This window comes from Vitis vinifera, chromosome 12 (assembly GCF_030704535.1).
Source record: "Vitis vinifera cultivar Pinot Noir 40024 chromosome 12, ASM3070453v1".
Classification (NCBI taxonomy): Eukaryota; Viridiplantae; Streptophyta; class Magnoliopsida; order Vitales; family Vitaceae; genus Vitis; species Vitis vinifera.
Genome location: NC_081816.1, coordinates 7,346,583 through 7,373,531, shown reverse-complemented (window position 1 = coordinate 7,373,531; position 26,949 = coordinate 7,346,583). Strand labels below are relative to the sequence as shown.

The window sequence follows — 26,949 nt, the reverse complement described above, 5'->3', positions numbered from 1 at the left end:
CAACAAGATGACATAAAAAAATCCAAAATTTTCTGATAACCCACCTCATGTATAACAGTTCTTTGAATCAATTACGAGGAGTTAGTTCACTGATGGCAACATCATTTACAGATTGCTGCATTGCTTTTCGATTATACTGATCAAACTTAGTAGCATCCATTGTCTCAGATGATTCAAAATTTCTGCTTCCAGCAAGAACTGGTGGGTGCAAAGGAACAGGGGTGGTTATAGTGTGGCTACTAAGCATGAGGACAATCTCTGACATGGAAGGTCTATCAGCAGCAACCTCCTGAATGCAGAGTAGCCCAGTCTGGATGCACTCCAAAACTTCATGTCTTGGCCATTGATCGCCTAGTCTTGGGTCCACAAGGTCCAGTGCAGTTCCATTAGCCCAATGCTGCCATGCCTGGGACAAGGCACAAACTCATCAATTTCACCTCAATCTTGGAGCACAAATCATCTAACAGATGAAAAAAATTGTTTGATATTATACTTACAAGATTTTGAAGGTTCACTGAATTGTGGAAACCCGAGTTCTTTTGACCTGCCACGACTTCCAGAACTAAAATACCAAAGCTATAGGCGTCGGATTTAGTTGAGAAATGCCCATTTTTGGCATACTCTGGTGCCATGTATCCACTTCATGCCATCAACAAACAAGAAATTGTCTATAAGTTTTGAACCAAAGCAGATTGCTAGTACTTATTTTAATTGCTACAGGTGGGAGTTTCAAACTTACCAAGTGCCAGCAATCCGATTTGTATTTCCTTGAGTCTGGCTTCCATGGAATAGTCTTGCCAGACCAAAGTCTGAAATTTTGGGATTCATATGCTCATCTAACAGAATATTACTAGCTTTCATGTCCCTATGAATGATCCTGAGCTGAGAATCTTCATGCAGATAAAGAAGGCCTCGAGCAATTCCAACAATGATCTTGTACCGTCTTTCCCATTCAAGACTAAATCTTCTGCTATGATCTGCCTCATTCAAGTTAAAATTTTTGTTAAGAGTAGAAGCAAAATGGAATGAAATTTCACTCAAGAACAAAAGATGATCTTACCAAATAAAATCTTATCCAAGCTTCCATTAGGCAGGTATTCATAGACAAGTAGCTTCTCTTCTTCTTCTAAACAAAAGCCCAACAGCTTTACCAGATTCTTGTGCAGAAGCTTAGTGACCAACATCACTTCTGTTGTTAGTTCCTCTAGTCCTTGCCCTGAGGTACTCGAAAGCCTTTTCACTGCTATTTCCCGCCCATCGGATAGTTCTCCCTAGATCCATACACAGAGGACCTAATTAGTACTTCACAAATTAAAGGCCAAAAAACAGGGCCTCCATCAAGTATAATTAGGGGTGAGTACCTTATAAACTGGACCAAAACCACCTTCTCCGAGTTTACACTCATCAGAAAAATTTCTTGTGGCAACTTTAAGTGTGGTTAGATCAATCAGAAGGGATTCTGTACTTGTATTGCTACCTTCATAAACACCATCTGAATAGCATACAGTAGCAAGATAAGATTCAGAATGGCTTTACTTTGAATTCTTTAAATGGTCTATATAATGCCTATTGGTTACCAACTTGATTAAAAAAAAAAAAAAATTGAACACATCATAGGCTAGTTGTATACCGAAACTAATTTTCTTGATCTTTCTTCTGGTTCTCCACAAGAAGCATCCACAGATTATAGATACTACGCATGCAATAGCCACAGGGATAGCCACAATAACAATGGTTCTCAGAGTCTGGTTTTCACCTGCATAAACAAGAGTACATGGTTATAAACTTATAAAGAGTCCATTCTTGATTGCATATTCATACTATCATACTTTTAACATATAGGAAAAGGAACATGAAATCATCTGGGCAAATGATAAGAGAATATTTTAAGGCCTTGATAAACCATATTATCTTCATCTTCTCCCTCTGCAAGCCCATCTTGAATGGGTCATAACTTAATATTATGCAGATTAAAAAAGAGTGCAAAGATAAATTATGTCATTGCTCGTCAAGTCAAGCCCCCCACCTTGTATTGCGCTCTCTAGGATTATTTTAACCATATAATTTACTATAATTTTCTCTCGTTTGTAAGCTTCTCTCCCGCAACTTTCTACATGACTTCGGTGGATCATGAAGGTTAATTACTATTATGATATTCTCCCCCTCAAGCAAGGGGATCATTTCTTTTCGTATAATCAGAAACAAGAACAGCAATGAAATTAAAGGAGGACGAAAAATTACCATCACTCGTTCCAGTAGGAGTTGAATTGCCCCCAAGAAAAGGCGGTGGAGGGGATGCTACTCTGATTGGAGGAGGTGGTGGTGGCAACAGAAAAAATGGAGAAATCTCATACCTTAAACTGCAACTCAGGGATATTACCTGACCACCTTGTGATCCATCACTTGGAATATACTTTCTGATATCTTGTAGACATCCCAAGCAGTTGTTTTCTGTTAAGTCTCTGGTGCACTGCATCATACCATATATATTAGTAGAGCCCGTGTAAAGGATGCTTCCAACAGCAAATAGGGAAGGATTGGATGCAGCATGGGATGAGAGATTCTCAAACAAACTTTCCAACTGATCATTGAAAAGAACTGGGTTGGTCACATTATGCGCATTAAGAAGAACTATTCGTGGAACACTGTTGACAGTTGAGAAGAAGCGCCAGTCTGAATAGTGTAACGAACAATTATCATATTGTATAAAAGCTTCCCTCTGGTTAGGACATCGTTGACTGATCTCTACTGCTGAGGTACTTGACCAAGTTTGGCAATCCCCTTTAGAGATATCAGGCCTGCACTGTATAAGGCCATAAGCTACATCTGGATCCTGGCCAGCGGTAGTCATGTTGAAGCCTGTTATAGAAGCACTGGCCGCAAGAGAAGTGAGGACAAGGTTCAGGTTTTTCTCATAGACACTTCCAGAAGTGTAATTAGTAGCAGCATCACAGTAAACATAAACTTGGGCTTGGGCTTTTGTTAGAAAACAAACAAGACAAGAAAATAGTATAGGAAGAGCACAGAATTCATGAGATTTCATCATAAAACTTGGTTGGAGAAAAAACACTCAGTGGAGAGTTTCTGAGTGCTAAATGCTAATTGCCCTGCAACCTTTTAAGGTAACTAGGTAAGAAGGCTAGCTACAAATTCTGCTAGGATACTTCATGGCCCATCATCTGAAAGAAAAAAAATAAAGGAAAAAATCTTCAGGAGGAAAAAGATAACAAGAGATTGCAAGAAAGTTGCTGTGAGAATCAAAATATATATATGCAGCTAGGACACTATGCATACTCTAAGGGACTGCAGTTCTAAGAAAGGGGGGTATGAAACATCCTGTCTCAATCTGGCCAAACTTCATTTTTTTTTTGTTTAAATTGTTTTTCTTTTTTATCTGTGACTATTCATTCACATCCAACCACAAAATCCAAAAGAGTTGACCGGTATAAATCCAAAACTGTCTCTCCAAATGACTCACTGTAGAAAATTCTCCATGGAACAGCACAGAAGCAATAAATTAGGATCATTTGGTAAAACAAGCAACGGCAATTTTATAATCAGGGGAAAGACTTGGAAAACGGCCCCCTGCAGGTTTCTCCAAATTGATAATCTTTTCTAGAATGACCTTGAATCTATGCCGGCCTAATAGTGAAAACAATAAGACAATATGCAAGCAATAAGACAATCAGGGTGCAACATACACCAACATTGCAGATCTACAAGATCAAAAAATTACAACAATTAAGTTTGTTTCTGGAAATGTAACAGCTTATATATCAAGCACATTTATAAATTTCTGCCATTCCTTTCTGCCTTGTTTTAGGTTTCTTTTTTTGATCCAAGGAATTGAGCATGTGGTTTTCTCTCCATAAATGGGCACTTCATTTTCTAGGGCTATATCAACTAACCCCAAGATTATTTGGTTTCCTGGGGACTGAGGCTCTTCTAGTGACCTATCTTATTAGCATTGAAGAACTTATTCATGGCATCCCCATTGTGCCAAAATCAATTGCAGTGACTCAGCTGTACTCAGTGTTCATTTTCAACTACTAAAACAAGGATTGAAACTGTATAGATTGGCAATTACTTCAGTCAGACTAATCATGTATAAAAGATAGCTATAGTACATTTATTCTAGACAAAGAAATTAAAGATCTGTTTGAAAGAAAAGTGGTCAATATCATATAACATGATCACCAGAAGAGAAGACATCCAAACAATGAATCCAAATAAACTGAAATTTAAATCAACTGCAAGGACTTAGTTCGCTAATTGTAACCTCATTTACAGATAGTTGTATTGCTTTTCGATTATTTTGATCTAACTTAGCAGCATCAGAATCTTCCCTCTTCTCATCTGCTTCAAAATCTCTGCCTGCAAAAAAAAAAAATGTGTGGCTGCAAAGGAACTGGGGTGGTTATGGTGTGGCTACTGAGCATTAGAACAATCTCAGACATGGATGGTCTATCAGCAGCATCAGCCTGGATGCAGAGTAACCCAATCTGGATGCACGTCAAAACCTCATGTATTGGGAATTGATCAGCCAGTGCTGGATCCACTAGGTCTTGTGCAGTTCCGTTAGCCCATTGTTGCCATGCCTGCAACAAGGTACAAACATCAAACTAAATTGATCTTAAGGTACAAATCATACTATGGATGTATGCCAAAATTCTCTGATATTATACTTACAAGATTTTGAAGGTTCATTGAATTGTAAAAACTTGAGCTCTTTCAACACGTCACAATTTCCAAAACCAAAACACCAAAACTGTAGACATCGGATTTAGTTGAAAAATGTCCATTCTTAGCGTACTCCGGTGCCATGTATCCACTTCATGCCATCAACAAACAAAAATGGTCTATGAGTTCTGTACACATTAACATAACATAGAAACATATACCCTTCTCCAGTAGTATCTTACTTATTTCCATTCTTATTCTTCACTGTTTCATCTATTAATCCCCACTTGCAGACTAAGTACCTATAATGAGCATAGAAATTGTAACAATAATATAAGGTAGGAGAGTTTCAAACTTACTAAGTACCAGCAATCCGATTCATGTTGCCATGAGTTTGGCTTCCACAGAACAGTCTTGCCAAACCAAAATCTGAAATGTTGGGATTCATATGCTTGTCTAACAGAATTTTGCTAGCTTTCATATCCCTATGAATGATCCTGAGCTGAGAATCTTCATGCAGATAGAGAAGCCCTCTAGTAATTCCATAGATGATTTTGTACCGTCTTTCCCATCCAAGACTCGATCCTTTGCTCTTATCTGCCTCATCCAAGTTAAAGACCAGGAGGGAAGATATTTCACTCAAAATAACATGGCATGGTTATTATAGAGAACTATATAATGCAGCTGGAAAAACTTGAAAAACCATGATCCTACTGCTAATCAGTGAGATTTCAAAAGGGTCTTACCAAATTAAATTTTATCCAAGCTCCTATTAGGCAGGTATTCATAGACAAGTAGCTTCTCTTCTTCTTCTAAACAAAAGCCCAACAGCCTTACCAGATTCCTGTGAAGTAGTTTGGTGACCAGCGTTACTTCTGTTCTTAGTTCTTCAAGTCCTTGCCCTGAGCTACTTGAAAGCCTTTTCACAGCTATTTCTCGACCATCAGGCAGTTCTCCCTAGATGCATGAAGAGATGGACGAATAAACACACACAATCAACAAAGGAAAAATGCATTTATAAAGTGCAATCAACATAGCAGTACCTTGTAGACTGGACCAAAACCACCGTGTCCAAGTTTATATTCATCAGAGAAAATTTTTGTGGCAGCTTTAAGTGTCTTCAGATCAAACAAAAGCGAATCCATGCTTGTGTTACTATCTTCATGAACACTGTCTGAATGGCGTACATTATCAATGTAAGACTTCAAATAGCTTTACATGGAATTCATCAAATCATGTACTTGAAATGCAACTATATGTACTGATGATATAAAGTGACAGTTATTCTGATTTTTGTTAACTCTAAATTGGTTGCTGAACTCAAGAGATCCTTAAATTTCAATCAATTGTAAGAAATTTGGAACTTAATGGTTCACAATTTGATCAATTCCTAGAGACGATAGTAGAAGAAATTGAACACTTCACAGGCCAGTTTACCAACACTTATTTTCCTGGTTTTTCTCCTTCTCCACAAGAAGCAGCCACAGACTGTAGATGCCACTATGAATGCAATGGTCGCAACGATAACCACAACAATGGTGGTTCTTAGAGTCTTGTTTTTACCTGCATAAATGGGACATCATATAAAGCATCTATTTTTTCATACTTACATAATCAGGTAGAAGGAACTAGGAAACATCTGGGAAAATGACAAACTATCAGAATATATTTTAAGGCTTTTGACAACCCGGATTATCCTGATCTTTAGGCTATGAAAACAAATCTTGAACTTGTCATACTTCAATAGTTTACACAAAAATAAAAGTCTCCCACCTTTCTTTACCTTATAATCTACTAATTTGTTAGCTTCTCCCAGGGTTCAAAATTTGTTAATCAGTACGGATCTTGTATTGATTTGTATTGTTAATCAGTATTGATCTTGTAAGTCTAGTGACAGACAAGAAGAAGCGCCAGAAAGAATACCGTAATAATCAGTAATCATAATATTAATATATGAAAGCTGCCTTTTGGTTAGGACAAAGTTGGATGATCTTTATGGCTGAGGTAGTTGCACAAGTTTGGCACTATTCCTTAGAGACATCACTTCTACACTGTATGAGACCATAAACTGTATCAGGGTCTTGACCAACGGTAGTCACGTTGAAGTCTGATATAGAAGCACTGGCAGCAAATGAAGAGAGAACAAGGTTTAGGTTTCTCTGATATACACTTCCAGAAGTGTAATTAGTAGGATTATTGCAGAAAACATGAACTTGGGCTTGGGCTTTTGCTAGAAAGTGAAAAGGAAGAAGACATGAAAATAGGAGCAGAGGAAGAGCACATGATGAAAGAGGCTGCATCATAAACAGTAGGAAAGAAAATGATTTGGTGAAGAGGCTGTAGCAGCAAAAGGTGAAGAACGAGTTCCGAGAGCTGGTCTCTTGACAGCATTAATAAATTTTGCTTCCCTTATCAGCTGAATAAGCTAGATTTCGTCAAGATCCTCCAAGTTGATGTGAAGTGAGAAAGCAAAGTATGTAGCTTTCATTCTTGGTATCCACCAAGGATGAAGTTCAAACTTGTAAGGAGGAGGGTAGGAAGCATCCTTGTTCAATTTGGCCAACCTTCATTCTTCTTTATTTATTTTTTGTTTTTCTTTTGAGAGATTCATTCAAATTCAACCATAGAATCCAAATGTGCTGACTGATGTAAGTCCAAAGCTTTCTCTCCCAATGACTCACCCAATTTTCTGTAGATAATCCTCTGGGGAACATCACAGAAGCAGCATATAACGGTAATTTGGTAAAACAAGTTACTACATTTTTATATTTAGGGAAAAGACTTGGAAAATTTCCCCGCAGGTTTCTCCTTAAAAAATAAGTCTTTTCTAGAATAGCCTTGGATCATTGGCCGGCCTGATAATGAAGACAATATGACAATAACCTGCAATATTTTTCTAATGAATGTGTATTCTGTTCAGGTTGTAACAGCAATGGCCCTGCAGAGCTACATGATCAAATAACTGCAAAAAGTTTCTCCCCAAAAATGGGCTCTTCATTGGGTGATGGTTGCAGGGGCATGAGTGAAAGAGTATTGGGGTATGTTCATAGGAGGCATTATAAAATCTAACATCATGTGTAGTATTGGAGGATAGATAGCGAGAAGACAATCTTGAGGTTGGCCTGATATGCACTGTTAGAAGAATACACTGTTGTTTTTGGACAATTGATATGAAAGGAATCCCTATGTTCTAGGATATTCTCAATACTTTGAGGAAAAATGGTACACTGCACTTGTATTGAAGGAGGGGAATACAGGAACTTCTGAAAGAATGTTAAACCAAAAATGAAAATAGCAGTTAACAGAAAACACTTCACATAAGAATCCATATCTTGATCTTGCACTTCACCACTAACACAAGAAAAACAAATATACACATTTGAAGTTACTTTCCATTAGTTTCACCATCTAGAATCCAACTCTGAAACTATGATTTCATTTATGGTAACGATTCTCACATTAGATTCAACCGATCCCATTGTTGGTGCATCAAGTTCAACTGCTGTCTTCTGTGGCTCTGCTCTATGAGCAACAGAAGGTGGCAGTGGCTGTGGCAATGGAAGAGTGGGAGAATCACTGCTAACCATGATGACTACCAATGCCGTTATAGGTCTGTCTGCTGGATCCTCTTGAACACATAACAATCCAATGTGTATACATCTCATCACTTCAGTGATAGGACAATATTCCCTAACAACCGGATCAATCAGCTCCATTGTCTGCCTTTCATTCCAATATCTCCAAGCCTGCAATAATTCCTTGTTACAATTCAACTTCTTTTAAGAAAATCTAAATAGAGTTGCATCAAGACTTCATACTCGCATTCCTTACAAGGTCCGCTGCATGCTCTGGTTGATTTGAACATTCATTTCTCATGCCACTCACAATTTCCACAAGTAAAATTCCAAAGCAATATAAATCTGATTGGGGCAAGAATTGGCCATGCATCACACACTCTGGAGCCATATTGCCACTGAAAAATGCTCATCAAGTTCATAGTAAATGATCGTTTCATGTTCAAAAACTGAAGAGGAAAACTTAGTTACTGCTAATGGTGGCACCAATGCCTTTGAGGAAACAAATCTTACTAGGTTCCTGCAGCTCTATGAGAGTTTGCTGTAAAATTTGAAATTTTGGCATTCATTTTCCCATCTAACCATATATTGAAGCTTTAAGGTCTCAACGAATGATCCTGAATGGTGCATCTTCATGTAGGTAAAGAAGTCCTCGAGCAATGCCTCTAATGATCTTGTGCCGTCTTGGCCAATTCAACTGTGCTTTCTTTTCTGAATCTGTAAAACCAATCCAGATAAACATAAAACTGAAAACCTAGCTAAGATTAAATACGAAAAAAGGTTCATAGTTATGAAACAATCTTAAGTGGTATGATGGAACAAACCATATAGAAAGGAATCTAAGCTTTTGTTGGGCATAAACTCATAGATGAGTATCTTCTCTTCTTCTGAGAAAAAGCCCAAAAGTCTCAGAAGGTTTCTATTTGAAGCCTTGAAATGAGCAAAGCCTCATTCTTGAATGCTTCTGCAGTTTCTCCTGAATTCAGCCTTTCGACAGCTATTTCTAATCCATTAGAAAGTATGCCCTAGAACATATTGCCAGAAACCATTAAAATCCACATTTAGAACTTTATGGTTGAGTATTAGTTTGTTACCTTGTAAACATCACCATATCCACCTTCATCTATTTTGTTCGTATCAGAGAATTTGTCCATGGCTGATCTAATAGTACCCAAATCAAATCGAAAGGAATCAGCAGGCTGAGGCTCATTTTGAACTACACACAAGTGACAGAAATCAAAAGTCTAATCTGAAAACATTGAGGCCAAGCATCTAACAATCCCAAGATGACAAGTTAACAAAAAGAAAGGTTCAAGTACCTAATTCCTCACCATGATTTTCCTCTTCTCCCTTTTCTGGTTAGAAAAAAATAACCAAGTGTGAGGATCACCATTATGGTAAAAGCTGATGGTGGAACAATGGCAAGAATTGTCGGAATTGGGAGTCCATCCTTTCCTGAATTCAGAGGATAAAGTTATAAAATTGTTTGTGTATGTTTCACCCAGGAATAAAAATTCAATTCCCATATATGTATGGAGGGAAAGAAAAAGAAAACAGTGGAGAACTGTTTGGGATGTAATGGTAAACCAGTAGTTGCAAAATCCTAAAGTTTTTTCCCCATTTACCTCCATTTCTTGACAGCCAGAAGAACAAAAATAAAACATTTAAGTAAGAATAAGACTTGAAGAATAGGGTTTCACAAGAATTATTTTCTTTCATTGAGATTATTCTTTTATAGAGTTTACAGCATATACAAATCCTTGAAATTAGGAAACTAAATCACTGATTAAAAAGAAAGAATAACTCCTAACAATTACTTTCCTAAAAATACAAAGATTGACAACTAATAGCTAATTTACAGCTTTACAAAGTTATTTCTTTCCATATCAGTTTCAATTTTCCAACACTCCCCCTCAAGCTGGCTTAAAGATATCTTCCATAGCCAGTTTGCCAACTAGAAAATCGAATTGCCTCTTATATAGTCCTTTGGTGAAGACATCAGTCACTTGTTCCTCAGTAGGGATATAGGTAATACAAACCAATCTGTTGCCTATCTTCTCTTTAATGAAATGCTTGTCCACTTCCACATGTTTGGTGCGGTCATGGAGAACCGGATTGTGAGCTAGTGAAATTGTTGCCTTGTTGTCACAATACAACTTTATAGGAAATGAACCTATCATCTTTAACTCTTCAAGTAATCTTCTTATCCACATAATCTCACAAATACCATGAGCTACAGCTCTAAACTCAGCCTCAACACTGCTTCTAGCAACCACGTTATGTTTTTATTTCGCCACGTAACCAAGTTGCCACTTACAAATGAACAGTACCCAGAGGTGGACCTTCGATCCATTATGCTTCCAGGCCAATCTACATCGATGTAGGTTTCAATTTGTAGGTGTCCTCGTGACTTAAACAGAAGACCTCTACCTGGTGTCCCCTTTAGATACCTTAGAATCCTGTAAACAACTTCAAAATGCTCTAGTCCAGGCGCATGCATAAACTGACTAACCATATTCACTGAGAATGCTATGTCAGGGCATGTATGGGATAGGTAAATCAATCTCCCAACAAGTCTTTGATAACGATCCCGATCCTTCACATTCTTGGCTTTTGTAGGCTGTAGTTTTACATTCGGCTCTATAGGTGTTTCAGCAAGCTTACATCCTAACATACCTGTCTCATCAAGAAGATCAAGAACATACTTCCGTTGATTTACAAAGATACCTTCTTTGGACCTAGCAAATTCCATCCCAAGAAAGTATTTTAATGCCCCCAGCTACTTAATCTCAAATTCCTCAGCAAGTTTCCCCTTCAGCTTCTCTAGTTCATTGCAATCATCTCCAGTTAACACAATATCGTCAACATACACAATTAAGATGGCTACTTTACCTTCATTTGAATGTTTGTAGAACATCGTGTGATCAGCTTGACTTTGAGTATATCCATAATGCTTTATTACTTTGCCAAAGCGCTCAAACCAAGCTCTAGGCGACTGCTTAAGTCCGTATAAGGACTTCTTCAATTTGCACACTTTCCCAACTCCAAAACTTTCTTCAAAACTTGGTGGAGGACTCATGAACACTTTCTCCTCTAGGTCTCCATTAAGAAAGACATTTTTTAACATCCAATTGGTGTAAGGGCCAATTGGAATTTACTGTAAGGGACAACAAAACTCTAATCGAGTTTATTTTAGCTACAGGGGCGAAAGTCTCTTGGTAGTCTATCCCATAGGTTTGAGTAAAACCCTTTTCCACAAGTCTGGCTTTTTATCTCTCAACACTTCCATCTAATTTACTCTTTATTGTAAACACTCATTTGCACCCTACAACTTTTTTTTTCCTTGGTAAATCTACAACCTCCCAAGTGTCATTCTTTTTTAAGGCATTCATTTCCTCAAACACTGTCAATTTCCAACTCGGTTCATCTAGTGCTTCTTGAATATTTCTAGGTACCACAAGTTTTGAAATATTTGTAGTGAATGCTCTATAGTTGTCAGAAAGGTTACTATAGGAGATATATTTGGAAATGGGATGTTTAGTGCAACCTCGGGTTCCCTTTCTAAGAGCAATAGGGGGGGGTCAAGGTCAAGATCTTGCGTAGGAACAACTAAGGCTAATCCTAAACCAGGTTCGGGTGCAAATATTTTTGGACTTGGACCAAAGTGTGATGGTAAACTTAGATCAGTAACAGAAGAAGAAGAAGCATGTATAAGAGTAGGAATAGAAAGAGGGTTACCTAAGACATTTAGAGAATCATTGCCCAGGGCTTTCGATTGACCATGTGCTGGGATGATCGGCTGGTCTTTACTTCTTCCAAGGACTTTTTTCCTTGAATAAACCACAGGCTCAAGATTGTTTCTATTTTTTTTCATTCGTAGTATTTCTTCTTCTGATATACCAATTTCAGATTCGGATTCAGTAGCCTTAGTTTCCTTATTTTCTTTTTCAAGAAAGATATCAAGAATTACACTAGGCAAAGGTTCAACAATTTCCCAAAAAATTGGTTCCACTAATTTCTCCCCCTGAAGTAAATTTTTGGTAAAATATGGGACATTTGCCATAAAGGAAACATCCATAGTTGTGTAAAAACATTTTGTAAGGGTATTAAAACATTTGTAACCCTTTTTATTAGGAGTATATCCTACAAAAACACATTTTTCTGCTCTTGGGTCTAACTTAGATCTTGACATTTTTGGAATGTGTACATATGCAGTGCAACCAAATATTTTCAAGGGTAATTCAGAATTAATTCGAGATTCTAAAAATACCTTTTTCAAGCACTCCAAAGGAGTGGTATACTGCAAAATTTTTATAGGCATCCTGTTGATTAGATATGAAGCAGGTAGTATGGCATCCCCCCATAAGTATTTTGGAATATTCATGTAATTTACATCATAGCCTATGCTACTTCTAATAAGTGTTTATTTTTACGTTCAACTATTCCATTCTGTTCAGGGGTATTAGAACACGAGGATTGATGTAAAATTCTTTTCTCGTTTGAAAAGGTTTCTAAAACTTTATTAAAGTACTCAGTCCTATTATCAAATCTCAAAATACTGATTTTTGTTTGAAATTGGTTTTCAATCATTCTGTAAAATTCTTTAAAAACCCTTTCGACTTCAGATTTTTCCTTCATTAAATATACCCAACAAAGACGTGTATGGTTGTCTATAAAGCTGGTCACAAACCATTTTTTTCCTGAAATTATGGTTACTTTTGAAGGTCCCCAAACATCACTATGAAAAAGATAAAATGGTTTTAATGCATAGTAGGGTTTTGGAATGTAAGTTTTTCGTTGGCTCTTTGCCAATAAACAACTTTCACATTGAAATGATAAATGATCAACCTTTTTAAATAACACTGGAAATAAATGTTTTAAATAAGATAAACTAGGATGGCCTAATCTGCAATGCCAAACCATTATTTGATCACGAACGGAAAGAGAACTAATACTACTTAGTCCTTGAGCAATTTTATTACTAGGTAAATTATCCTCAATATAATAGAGATCATTGATCATCCTAGCACTGCCAATCGTCTTCCCCGAGCTCTGGTCCTGAAAAATACAATAGGATTCATAGAAGATAACACAATAATTAGAATCTCTAGATAATTTGCTAGCAGACAAGAGATTACAAGTAAGTTTAAGAACATGGAGAACTGATTTAAGATCTATTCCCTTAGAGATTTTTATTAGACCTTTTCCTGCAATAGGTGAGAAATTACCATCAGCTATCCGAACCTTTTTATTTCCAGGACACGGTGAATAGGATTCAAACATGTTTGATGAATTGGTCATGTGGTCGAATGCTCCAGAATCGATTATCCATAGAGTAGATTTAAAATGACAAGATACAGCATATGATTCATTACATGTGTGTGCCAAAGAAACACTAGAAGTACAGGATGTCAAGTTGGATTTCAGCAGTGCAAGAAGATGCTCCATTTGCTCAATGGTGAAGGGGCTGGTCTCAGCCTCATTAACAGTAGGAATAATGGATCGACCTAGTTTGTCACCTGTTTTTCCTTTCCAATTTGCAAGTTTCCCATGGATTTTCCTAAAGTTCTCAAGAGTATGGTGAGGTTTGTTGCAAAAATCACACCAAACCCGTGGTCTTTCATCTGATTTGTGCTGAAACGCAGCAGCTTTATTATAGCCTCCACCCGTGGTAACCAAGGCTGAACCTTCAATAGCAACTCCAAGTCCCTTCTTGCCCAGCATCACATTCCTTCGACTCTCTTCTCTTCTAACTTTTGAAAAAACTTCACCAATTGAAGGCGAGGGTTGTCTTCCAATGATTCTTCTTCTTACCTCATCAAACTCGACATTAAGGCCAGTCAAGAACTTGAAGATCCGATTGTCTTCCATGGTCTTCTTATGATGACGTCCATCCTTGCCAGATTTCCACTCATAGGTGTTGAAGAGGTCAAGGTCTTGCCATATCCACTTCAAGGAGTTGAAGTACTTAGTGACGTTGTCCTCCTCTTGTCGTATCTTACCAAGTTTGAGTGTTAATTCAAAGATCTGTGATTGATTCCCTAAATCAGAATACATCTGATTTACATTCTCCCAAAGCTCTTGTGTTGTTGGATAGCACATGTAATTAGAGCTAATGTCTTCTTCCATAGAATTCACAAGTCATGTCATCACCATGGAATTCTCAGCATCCACTGCAGGAGCCTTCTTTTCACCTGTTAGGTGGCCCATCTTCCACGTCCTCTGATGTACATCCGAACTGATTGAGACCATCTCAGAAAGTTATCACCATTCAAGTGAATCGTGGTGATTTGGACTGAATGAGATTCTTAGGTGGTAGAACTGATTTTTGAAGAATCGGTGATGATGGGATTGTTCAGAGAAGGTTGAGGAACATTAGTGGACTCGTTTGAAATATTCGACATGATTTCAGAGAGAACAATGATTGAAAGAGAAGAAGGAGGAGGATTTTGGCAAGCAAATTGCTAGCTTTGATACCAACTTGAAGAATAGGGTTTCACGGGAATTATTTTCTTTCATTGAGATTATTCTTTTATAGAGTTTACAGCATATACAAATCCTTCAAATTAGGAAACTAAATCACTGATTAAAAGGAAAGAATAACTCCTAACAATTACTTTCCTAAAAATATAAAGATTGACAACTAATAGCTAATTTACAGCTCTACAAAGTTATTTCTTTCCATATCAGTTTCGGTTTTCCAACAATAAGATATATAAAATGTCATTTCTTCAACAGAGATAGACTCGGTCTGTTGTCAAACAACTATCAATTTGCAAGTGCTCTAGGCCCCATGTTCTATTAATTAATTGTAGAAAAATACATGGCAGCCCCAACATGAGGATAAGTACAACTCCTTGACTTCAAATCAAGAACCAATCAATTTGACCATCCATGTTTAAGAAGTTTAGCAAATCTATAAATCAAATAACTTACCTTCATCAGTAGCCAGGGGAAGGAGTTGTTGTCACAGCCGGCATTATATAGAAAGGGTATAACTCATAAATGACATTTCAGCTAGCTTGAAGAACCCTTCCCCGCTTCTTCCCACCACAGCAAGTATGAAGGTAAGCCATAGAATCCAAAAGGCAGCTACTGCAACTTCTGCTGGACAAGTCCAGAGTACATTGAGCTAGGCAATACAAAGTTTGGTCTGTGTTAATATTAGCTTCTTTTGTACCAAACATGTGCCTTGAAGGATCAAAAGCCACCAGAGACACTAGGCATATCATTATCTCATTGAGAACTTTATTAAACTGGTCTGAGTTTAATATATACTCTCCATTGTAGAATGAAAACATCCCTTCATCCACAATGAAGAAAAATGATCGGTTTGAGTAGCGTAGCTAACACTCATCATACCAAGTAATGACCCATTTTCTGTTTAGGACAACGTAGTCTGATTTCCCGAGCTGCTGTTTCCAAACAATCCAGGCAAACATCTGCTATAACATCTCTTCTACACATGAAACTGCCATAGATTGTATCAGGATAACTGCTATATGAGGCATTATAGAATCCAATTCCATATGTTGCATTTCTGTATAGAGAAGAAAGAAGGTGGTCAAGGTTGTGTTGGTAAGTGTTGTTTGGAGTGTACAGGTTTGGGGTTGGACAAGATTACTACTCAAAAACAACACATTTTAAATAATAATTCTCATGAATTCTTTTGAGTAGTAAATATGCCTAATATGCCCAAGTAATACATTGTTACCCTTACAAGAGATACTAATGGTTTTTGTGAAGTTTTGGAGATATTTCAAAGTGATTTTTGAAGCATTGAGTGACAAAAGAGACATGGAATTGAGGAGGACAAATAATGTGGATGATGGGGAAGAATTAATGCACTTGGACCAATATTTGGAGCTAATTTGGAGGTGGTTGAGGTGGATTCAAAAGAAAGAAATGAAATAAATGACAAAAAGGAGTTTAAAAATTAAATATTTTTATTTCGCACAGTCATGCGAAATGCTCCAAGAAGATGTAAATTGTTGTTATTGCATTTTTTATTATGTGAAATTGCTAGATCTCATACGAAATGGTCATTTGATTACTAAACTCCAGATTTCTTAATGAAGAAGCTTCCGAAAGACCTCCTAAATGATGTCAAGTATCCACTTGACCTTGGCCTATAAATAGAAACTTAATTTTATCATGAAAATAACTTTTTGGACATTTCAAATTGTAGAATTTTTAGAATTTTCTCTCTCAATAGAATTATCTATTTTCCCTCATTTTCTCACTAGCCAAACATACCTTGTGAGACCAAATCTCCAAGTATGAGTGGCTAAATCTCGTTTTTCTCAGAGGAATGAGGATCTAGAAGCAAGATCTATGATGAATTAGAGAAATTAGTTTGAATTGCAAAGGTAATTTGATCCAATTGATTGATTAATTAAATTTTGAGGATTTTTATCTTCAAATTATCTTGGATGATTACTATAATACAAACTAAGTAGATTCATTGAATTCTTAAAATTAAATTTGATGAGATTGAATAATTGCATTGTGTGAATCATTAGAAGATAATTTAAGATGAATTGAATATATTATTTGAATTGATCTCTTGGATTAAATGACCTAATTTAAAGAGAAATTAGATCTAGACCTAAAGTTAAATCAAAAATCGGTTTAGATGAAAATTTAGATTTTCAATCTAACTTGATGAAAATTTAGGTTTTCAATTTGACTTGATGAAAATTAGGTCTCCACGTCTATTCACCATGGAAATTGATTTCTAGAAAATCCTAACTCTAAGAATTTCATTTCCTACTAATTTTTTTCTATTTCACATTTCATTGTTCTTCTCAATTTGAGACCATTGTTAAATTGATTTTTTATCATGAATTTTCAAATTAATTTCACTTGATCACAATCATTTCTTCTCCACTCATTCACGCTTTAATTACCAAGAATAATCCATCATAGTATACCACACCTAAAAACCACTATATTACAGTAGTTTATACTAAAACCACTTTTTGATCGGGTACAAACTGCTCTAGAATAGTGAATTGGGTTATAAATTTCGTTTTGATCCAATAAACGACAAAAAAGCAAGCGAACACATATACAACTAGTAATTTTGTCCTGCTGCTTCTTTGACTGATGGGCTTGGCTGATGTTTTGGTAACATAAGCACCCCCTGATACGATGGCCAATTCAAAGACGAGGCTGCCTCTAATGCAGTCAATTCAAAAAAGCATGGCATTTGATCATTTTATAATCAGGAAATTATGTGGAATAGTAGATACTTCGAATCATGTGCAGATGCTCTCCAGTCATTCATTGACAAATCCTCCTACTTGCAGGCACCAACCATGGGCGTCCCTCATCAGTGTCAGTGTCAAGAATTTTTCAACTTCTGTGGGGTCTCTGAAGCCTGCATCATACCATCATGTTCAAAGTTAACTCCTTGTACAACAATCTGATTAAAGTCCCTATACAGAAAATGCAGACACTCATGTTCCAACTTTTGAGCTCACAAGTTGCAGATGGAAAGCCATATCATGGATCCATTTGATTCAAAATCTCCCGTCCCCTTTTGTCTCATTTTCTCTATTTGCAATGAGCACATACTCTGTTAGCTTAGTTGGAGTTGCAGTGTTCAAGTTTCTTCACAGTGAGCCTAGGCATGGATACTCTAATAATACCAAATCCTTTACAGTGGCTTGGCCCTGTGGCTTATGCTATGCCCTTTTGAATGCCTCTTCTGCAGTATACATGGAACAAGAAAACATTAGTGTAACAGACATCTCTGATGATTTGAGATTTGAGATTTGTGATGACTGCACAATAGTCTGATACCCGAGTCACCCCAGATAGTTGCCTTGAGCATGAGCCCCAGAAAAACTAGCTTCTTTTAAAGTGTCAAGAACTTCTTCATAGGCTATGTGGAGTATCACATTCAATTTATACCAACCCTGCTTTCAGCCAATCCTAACAGCGATGAGTAACACCTAAATAATTTTGGACAGCCTCTTCACAGCTATTTCTCATCCATCCCTATGTATCCCCTACATAACCACATCATAAACAATTTAAATTCATTAACCCCTTCTCAGTTCTCGTTTTGTTTGAATCACACTTCAATATCAATGTCTTAGAAACTCGTTCCCTTGTAAAAACCATCAAATCTCCTTCGCTCCTTTTCTGCATTTCAGGAATATCACCCTAACAGTTAACCACACAACTACCATCCACCTATAGTTCCACACACAGTGCCATTCATGGGCTGCCCCTGATGGGTGATAGGGAAAGCGGATTATTTTCTAAGTTTCTTCTAATCCAGTTTGACTGCTGAGAAAATTGGAAATGCTGACCCAACTGGATGGGGATGGGAAGGCATAGTATCTGGACCAATAAACGAGTAACGGTAGCCATGGCCTACCATTGATATGCAAGATTGTGTTGGTCATTATTGAAGACTACTTCTAAATCAACATAATAATTTTCCAACCAGATTGAGGAAAGTATATAGCATCTGAGATATTATAATGTAGGCCATCAATGGCATACTTTGAATATCATATTTGAAAGCAAGACAGAATTACCTAATGAGTTTGACAATAATTTGATACTGAAAAGAAGTTGTTTGCCAAGAGTTAGGTGGTGTTTGTTTTTTTGGCTTTTTGCTGAAAACCATTTAGTTTTAGAATTTAGGTTGTTTGTTTTTTTACTTTTTCATGACTTATTATAAACTTTTTACTAAATAGAAAAAGTCAAAGGTGGTGTTTGTTTTTTTACTTAATTCTAAATAAAACTTTAATACTTAATAGTATTAAATATTAAGTTGTTTGTTTTTGTAGTATTTTATTTCTATTAAGTATTAAAAATTAAAAAAAAACCATTGTGTTATTTTTTCTATTTAGAAAAAGCCACATATTTTGACTTTTTCTATTTAGTAAAAAGTTTATAATAAGTCATGAAAAAGTAAAAAAACAAACAACCTAAATTCTAAAACTAAATGGTTTTCAGCAAAAAGCCAAAAAAACAAACACCACCAAAATATGTGGCTTTTTCTAAATAAAAAAAATAACACAATGGTTTTTTTTACTTTTTAATACTTAATAGAAATAAAATACTACAAAAACAAACAACTTAATATTTAATACTATTAAGTATTAAGGTTCTATTTAGAATTAAGTATAAAAAAAAACACCACCTTACATTATCTAGGACTCAACTCTGAAAATGTGACTTCATCTATAGAAATGATTTCTGCATTGTATTCACCCAATTCCCTTGCTGATGGCTCAAGTTCACCAGCTGTCCTCTGTGGCTCTGCTCTATGAGGAACAGAAGGTGGCAGTAACCGAGGCATCGGAAGAGTAGAAGGATCACCACTAAGCATGAGAACCACTGATGCCATTGAAGGTCTGTCTGCTGCATCCTCCTGAACACATAGTATTCCAATGTGGATATATTTCATTACTTCGGTATTTTGACAGCATTGGCTAAGAGTTGGATCAATCAGCTCCATTGCCTGCCCTTCATTCCAGTGTCTCCAAGCCTGCAATATCCTTAGTAACTTCAACTTCTTTTATTGCATTTTTCTACACAATCTCAAGGCAAATACTTATGAAGGAATAAAGTGAGTTACATCAAGGCTTCCATACTCACATTACTTAAAAGGTTTTCTGCATTCTCTGGTTGATTAGAACATTCATTTCTCTTGCCACTCACAATTTCCAGAAGCAATACGCCAAAGCTATACACATCTGATTGAGATGAGAATTGACCATGCATCACACACTCTGGAGCAAAGTGACCACTGCAAATGATTATCATGTTCATGAAAGTTAATGTCAAAATCATTGTAAGTGATGTGTTCATGCCCAAAAAAATGAAAAAAGGAAAAGACTATGCATGTTCTTTTTGCACAAATGACACTATTGATGATGTTCCCAATGATTTAAGGCTAGAAATCTTACTATGTTCCTGCAATTCTATGAGGGTTCACTAGGGTCTGGTCATCTACCCAACCTATTGCCATGCCAAAGTTTGAAATTTTGGCATTCATCTTCCCATCTAGCAGTATATTGGAAACTTTAAGATCACAATGAATGATCCTGAGTGGTGCATCATCATGTAGGTAAAGAAGTCCTCGAGCAATGCCTTCAATGATCTTGAGGCGCATTGGCCAATCCAACTGTGCTCTATTTTCTGGGTCTGCACACCAAACCAGATAAACTTCAACCTGAGAACCTAAGAATGAATGTTAAAAGTGTGACAGGACAAACCGAATAGTAAGGAATCCAGGCAGTCATTGGAGACAAACTCATAGATGAGCATCCTTTCTCCTCCTCCTGAGCAAAATCCCAAAAGTCTCTGAAGGTTTCTGTGTTGAAGCTTTGCCATGAGAAAAACCTCTTTCTTGAATGCTTCTGCAATTTCACCTGAATCTCCTAGGAGCCTTTTGACAGAAATTTCTTCTCCATTTGAAAGTATGCCCTTAGAAGATGTCACAAGAAGAGTTAGAATCCTCTTCAATAAACTCTACAAATAACCAAAGTTCACCTCAATAGCCCTATGGCTTGAGTATCAGCTTCTTACCTTGTAAACTGTACCATATCCACCTTCATCTATTTTATTTGCATCTGCGAAGTTATCTGTGGCTGCTCTAATAGTATCCAAGTCAAATTGCAAGGACCCAACAGGCTGAGATTCATTTCCAACTGTGCACATATAACAGAACTCAAAACTTTAAGCTGAAAGCGCTAAGGTCAAGAATCTACAATCCCAGCATGACAAGATAACAACGAACAGAGGCTAATAATAGCTTTCTTACCATGATTTTCCTTCTTTATTGCCTTTCTTGTTAGCAAAATATAACACAGTGAGAGGATCACCACCACAGCTAAAGCTGTCGGCACAACAATAGCAAGAGTTGTTGAAAATGAAAGACCATCCTTCCCTGAATCCAGAGGATACAACAAGGAAACTATCAGTAGCCATGGCATAGCTGAACTAACTTGTGAATTCTATTATAACAGTAACCAACAGTTTGGAAAACCATATATGATGATACAATTTTGAACTAAAGAATATGAACAGTCGCCTTCTGTGAAGTCCAGTAAAGCAGTAGATCAGCTACTTACCTTCATCAGTAGTTCTGACTGTTGGATGAGGAATGGCTGAAGGAGTTGGTGCAATGGCAGATCTTGTATAGAATAAGTACAGCTCATACCTTACATTACAGCTTGCTCGAAGAACCCTTCCCCCTATCTTCCCATCACAGCAAGTAGGAAGATAAGCCACAGAATTAAGAAGGCAGCTATAGCAACTACTGCCAGACAAGTCCAGAGTACATTGCCCCAGGACATACAAAGTTTGATACGCAGTAATATTTACTTCTTTTGTAGCAAACATGTGCCTTGAAGGATCAAAAGCAACCTGCGACACTAGGCTTGTCATTGCTTCATTCAGAACCCTACTAAACTGATCTGGATTTGAGATATTGTTTTCGTTATGTAAGGAAAACACGGGGTGGTCTGCATCCACAGAGAAAAATGATTGGCTTGAATAATGAAGCTGACATTCATCATACCAAGTGATGGCCCCCTTCTGGTTTGGACAACGTATTATGATTTCTCGTGATGCTGTTTCCACACAATCTAGGCAAACATCTGCACTAACATCTCCTCTACATAGGAAACTGCCATAGACTGTATCAGGAAAACTCCCACATGAAGTATTAAAGAATCCAGTTCCATATTTTGCTTTACTGTATAAAGAAGAGAGTAGGTGTTGGAGGTTGCCTTGGTAGGTGCTGTTTGGAGAATACAGATCTGTGGTTGGACAAACTGCTTTTAGATAAGTAGGGAATGCACTGCTGAGGCAAATAAAAGCAAAGAAGAGGAAGAAGAAAAAGAAATACAACTTGGTTTCCATAACGCCAAGCCAAGGAACCATCGTCTTCAAGTTTTGTCTTTAGATGGCTAGTCTATTGGGGAAGTAGTATTAAGTAATGGAGTTGTGATCTGAGTTTATAATAATAAAACATGGTTTCTGGTCTTTGATGTCTAACATAATGGGACCCCAGTGGATGGTATGAAGGCAACCACTTAGTCAACTAGGCCTTGGCCAATCCAAAGGAAACATCAGTGCTCTAGCCATTGTTCCAAGTCCATGACAAATTCTCCATCTCATTGTGGGGCGAAAAACAAATCGGCATCTTTATCACATAGAGTGGATATGTGCAGCTTAACAGCTGAACCTGGCAGATCAAGGTATATTGGCCTGGTTCAAAAGAATTGCTTCTGGACAGAACAGGAACATATAAATTCTTGACGGAGTCATTCTGATACAAGTGTACAGAAATTCTAATTTTGTGCTGCAGTTTCTTTTAGCAGATAGGTCAAGGCACAGAGGAGGCAGCCTATGCTAGCTTGATTTCTTCTTCCAACCAGGAAAAAAAAAAGGGAAAAACAAGCAGCCTTTTATGACTCATAGAATTCGAATAGCATCCTGAATTTTATATGAAGTATACAAAGAATACAGCCTCACTGCTTACTGGTGGTATTATGACTATAAGATGTTGATTGTTCGGGTAGTAAACGCTGATAATAGAGTTGATTGAAAGTGTCTATATGCATAAACATGACAAGGTAATCTATGGTCATTGAACAATAAGTCCTCTTAATTGCAGGCACTGACTGGCATACCCCACAAGTGTGGTTTCTGAATTCTCCCAGAATATCAATCTGATTGAAGTTCCCATACCCAAAAATGAAACAGCACTCAGCTGGTCAGCTTCTGGTCTTATTGTCAAAATAGTAAGATCATAGAGCCAACAAGTTGCAGATGCAGAGAAATCTCATGCATGGATCCATTTGAATCAAGTCTCCATTAAGGGCATGGTACTTCCTCTCTTCAGAGACATGTTGTCAACACGAAAGGAAGGAAATTATTATTCTCTTGGAGTTCTTTCTTCGCAGGAAAAAACTGTTTGTATGTTTAAATTAATTATATTTTTATTCTTCCACAACATGGCACAATAACATTGTTTTTGTTTCCCTGCTGGCCATACAATGTTATTTAGGGTTCATTGTTGATCTTTTAATACCTCCAAATTCAGAAACAGCTTCAGTTCTTTCATCACTACACCTAATAGAAAAGACACATGAGAAGCCTATTTTAACCCTCTGTTTGGTGGCTGAGAAAACTGATCAAGAAAGTAAATGAAAATGACTTCGAATCAGTATGTTTTATAAGATAAGGTAGATTCCACCATTAGGAGTTGCAGATGAGAAGTGCATATACATAATGGAAAGCATTTCCATGAAAAATTACAGAGAATTTGAATTTCTATTTGAATCAATCGCAGGTTTCCTTACAGAATACGTTGAGCTTAGTTGAAGTTGCATCAAAGTTCTTCACAATGAGCCTATTGGCCTTGTGCAATGATCTTCCCTAAGCCTCTTCTATAACAAAAAATGTAACACCCATCTGTGATCTGTGATCTGTGATCTTATCTTATTAGTATCGATGCCTTCACATTAGTTTTGCATTGAGCATGAGGCTAAATTGAATTGCCAGGTTGTGGAAATATCTACCTATAGTTGTAGTTATCATCTTCATTTAAGGTTTACCATCAATGGATGTGGATAAGTTCTTCTTCTTTGCATTCTCTAATGGCAAGTTCCAACACATTGCCTTGTGAAGAAGGTAACACATCACAGCAATGCCGCCTTGGCGCCTGCAGCTGAATTCAAAAGAAACTCTCATCAGTGTTGTTTACAATTTTGAATGCAGTGAACCAAATCTGAATCTTAGAACCACAAATCTTATTACCTGTTTGATTTTAAGGTCTAGCTTATGTGAAAACACTTTGATCTCTTCAAGTCTCTTTGGTGAAGCCATGTGTAAGGTGCAGCCATCAGAGGCATCTCGCCTGTAACTACTCTCAATTCCATCTCTACCAGAAGAAACACTATCCATAAAGAAAATGGTGGGTCTTCGACAAGGGTCTATGTGAAGTTCTCTTGTGTTGAAAGTGTATGATTCTGATAACACACTCCCCTTTTTCCACTGCCTGAAAGTCTTGCGCGCACGAAGAACATCCGGCAGAAACTGATGGTTCTCAAACACCTGAACAGCATACCCCCATGACACTGAGATAGTCCATGAAAACCATCTATCATAGCAGACTGTTTGCTGCAAGACCCTCTCAGAATCGACTTTTACAGCTTCAAACAAATGCTCTATAGCCTGGTTTGCTGTCATGTTGGGGAAGATGGGATCAACGTGATCCAAGTGATGGAAAGAAACCAAGGGTGCTAATGGATGTGCAGCCAGCAAACCAAATGTTTCACCCCTAACATCAACCTGGTCACAATTCAAGTACAAGTAAATGCTCAAAATTAAGGGAAAACCAGGCAACAATCTGTAAATGTATGCATCAAGTTGGCAAATTAGTACCTGATGAAAACCAGGCTCGCGTGTCAGCCCTACACCAAGCTCTGCCAAGCAAGTATATACCCTGGAATCACTTCCATAAAGATGGGGATACCGCTCCAAGCATGAATCAAAAACCTTGGCCAGAACTTTTGCAAGAGGGTAACTTATAGCAAAGCCTGCTCCTCCAAAAGCCATATCAAAGGAGAACAGTCGATTCTGCTCATAAATCTCTGAGTTGGTACCTATATAGTACCATAGCTCATGATCATACTTGGAGAGAGTCTTCACCAAATTCTCCGGAAAGAAAATAGTGTCATCATCCCCAAACACAAACCACCGGACACCAGAATGATTAAGTGCCACAGTCTCTGGTACAACTCGTGCCACACGAATAGCCGACGGAAGGCCATGCCTGTAGGTGTAGCGAAACTGTGAAGTGTCCTCAGATATGCATACTGGAGGAAGAGAGCTACTGTCATTGTAGGAGCTTTCATTGCCTGGCATGCTGTCAACAAACACACATCCCCTCATTTGCTGGGGCTTCCACCAATGCTTGACATAGTTCTTCTTCTCCAGCCATGAATCCTGGTTTGAAGCAATCCCAAAAACAAGATGCTCAAGAGAAGTAGGCGCAGAGACACCCTGTGATGAGTCCGGTATGTTGGCAACCTCAGAAGCATGGATGAGGTAAAGCAACACAAGTAGGTAGATAGTACAGAAGGAAGACGAGATCAGAAAGATGTTTATGAAGCAAGAAGAGAACAATGCTTTGGAGGACTGCATTTCAACTGGCAGAAGATTAATAGGTTCAGAGAAGATTACTGATTTGGAGCCTCATGTTCTTGATCAAGTACCGACAAGTTCGAATATATACTCAGCAGCGCCATCATCCGCTGCCTAAGCCAAAAAGCACTGGTTTCTGATGTTCATGCGTTAGTTAATTCTGCATATGGAGAAGAAGGTAACATGGGAAGTTTCATTCAGCACAAAAAGTCCACCCATCTTCTTGTGATTCACATATCTACACTTTGTGCGGCTCACCTGCAAACAAAGATTTGAAGAGGTCAATTCTTGATGATGACTCACACAGCATTAAAAGGATAGTGGTCAATTGGTTTGGTGGGAGTCATTTGAAAATGGGAAACTCTCAGCTGACCAATTGGGTAAAGTGGAAGTTTAGTTGTGGCATAGTTTTGAAACCCGTCTCTATATGCTTGGTGGAAGGCCATATGGGACGGGGAAAGCGGGTCGAACGATGCCTAGTCACCTGGTTCTTTGCCATGTCATGGCTTTTAGAATGGCAAAGCAGCCAAGTCTGTGTAGTGCTATTGGTTTTTGGTCCACCATTTGCGGCTTCACATATAATAAGACTTTGTTGCTTATCCTCTGTGCAAGTTTCGGAATCTGAAAGCAAATGGTGGGTGCTGAATCAGAATGCGGACACAAGAATTAAAAAACCCAACGCACCGTGTCTTCTGCATTCAACTGAAATAAATTTGGACTGGCCATACTTTTTGAAGCCATAATTGTTGAAGAGCCAAAGGATGACTGATAGGGTGATTAGGTTGGAGAAAATAGGGGTGGCAACTAGTGTTGGTGCATCACTTTGTATCATGTCTAAATTCAAACACTCCATTAATTACATAGGTAACCAAAACACGACACGAAAAATAATTATTAAATAAATAACACATCATACAACCGGTCTAATTATTAAATGATAATCTTATTTAATTTAATATAATTAACCTCCTAGCCTAATATCCTTAGGGCTCAATTCACCTATTTATGTAAAATCAAATTTTAAATGAGTCAAATATGAATTAAATAAATTATGACTATAATCAAATTAATCAATACAATTATTGAATAAATCTTTCAAGTCAAATTCGTGTTAAATGGATTGATCCAAAAACAACATGTTTAACTAAGTTATACAAATCAATACAAATTTAACTCAAACTCTATCATACTCAACGGAAACCCACAAAAAACATGTCACATTTGAATCTCGTTATCAAATCATATCAAATTTTGCCACTCATGTGAGAATTGCTCAGAAGTTTACATTGTGAGTGTTAAACCCCCGAACTTTGATGCGTTCAGAAACTTGCCTGGTTCATAAGACACTCCTAAGCAGGTTGAATTGTACTGAGGAACTCAAGAAGTGGGTAAAGTACATGGGATTTTCCTGTCATGGGTTTTTCCTGCCAGACAAACAGAGACTGGGCCCAAGCTTAACTGCCCTGCTCTGAAATTCCAGCGTAATTGATATTCTTGGGTAAGGCTCGAA

At 37.4% G+C, this 26,949-nt stretch overlaps 3 protein-coding genes and 1 pseudogene across 5 annotated transcripts; all 4 read right to left on the bottom strand.

Moving 5' to 3' along the window:
* Positions 1-67: 67 nt before the first annotated feature.
* Positions 68-8,396, bottom strand: LOC100248296 (cysteine-rich receptor-like protein kinase 10; annotated as a pseudogene).
* A 10,953-nt stretch (positions 8,397-19,349) lies between these two features.
* LOC100263707 (cysteine-rich receptor-like protein kinase 10) lies at positions 19,350-21,217 on the bottom strand. Its single transcript, XM_002274432.4, has 6 exons — positions 21,046-21,217; positions 20,811-20,932; positions 20,498-20,708; positions 20,189-20,426; positions 19,878-20,028; positions 19,350-19,767 (listed from the first exon to the last, which is right to left on the bottom strand). The coding sequence occupies exons 1-6, from the start codon at positions 21,215-21,217 to the stop codon at positions 19,426-19,428; spliced, it is 1,236 nt and encodes a 411-aa protein (XP_002274468.4). The 3' UTR covers positions 19,350-19,425.
* A 130-nt stretch (positions 21,218-21,347) lies between these two features.
* On the bottom strand, positions 21,348-22,169 carry LOC132254778 (cysteine-rich receptor-like protein kinase 25). The gene has a single exon (XM_059741293.1). The coding sequence runs from the start codon at positions 22,167-22,169 to the stop codon at positions 21,348-21,350; it is 822 nt and encodes a 273-aa protein (XP_059597276.1).
* Positions 22,170-23,532: 1,363 nt separating this feature from the next.
* LOC100241450 (uncharacterized) lies at positions 23,533-26,923 on the bottom strand. 3 transcript variants are annotated; one of them, XM_059741191.1, is made up of 3 exons: positions 24,678-26,923; positions 24,051-24,584; positions 23,533-23,961 (listed from the first exon to the last, which is right to left on the bottom strand). In XM_059741191.1, exons 1-3 carry the CDS (start codon positions 25,437-25,439, stop codon positions 23,851-23,853), a joined length of 1,407 nt encoding a protein of 468 aa, XP_059597174.1. In that variant the 5' UTR covers positions 25,440-26,923; the 3' UTR covers positions 23,533-23,850. The 3 variants fall into 3 exon arrangements, with proteins under 3 accessions (XP_059597174.1, XP_059597173.1, XP_059597172.1); XM_059741190.1 differs by having other exon boundaries at positions 24,051-25,697; positions 25,924-26,923; XM_059741189.1 differs by having other exon boundaries at positions 24,051-26,923.
* Between the last annotated feature and the right edge of the window lie 26 nt (positions 26,924-26,949).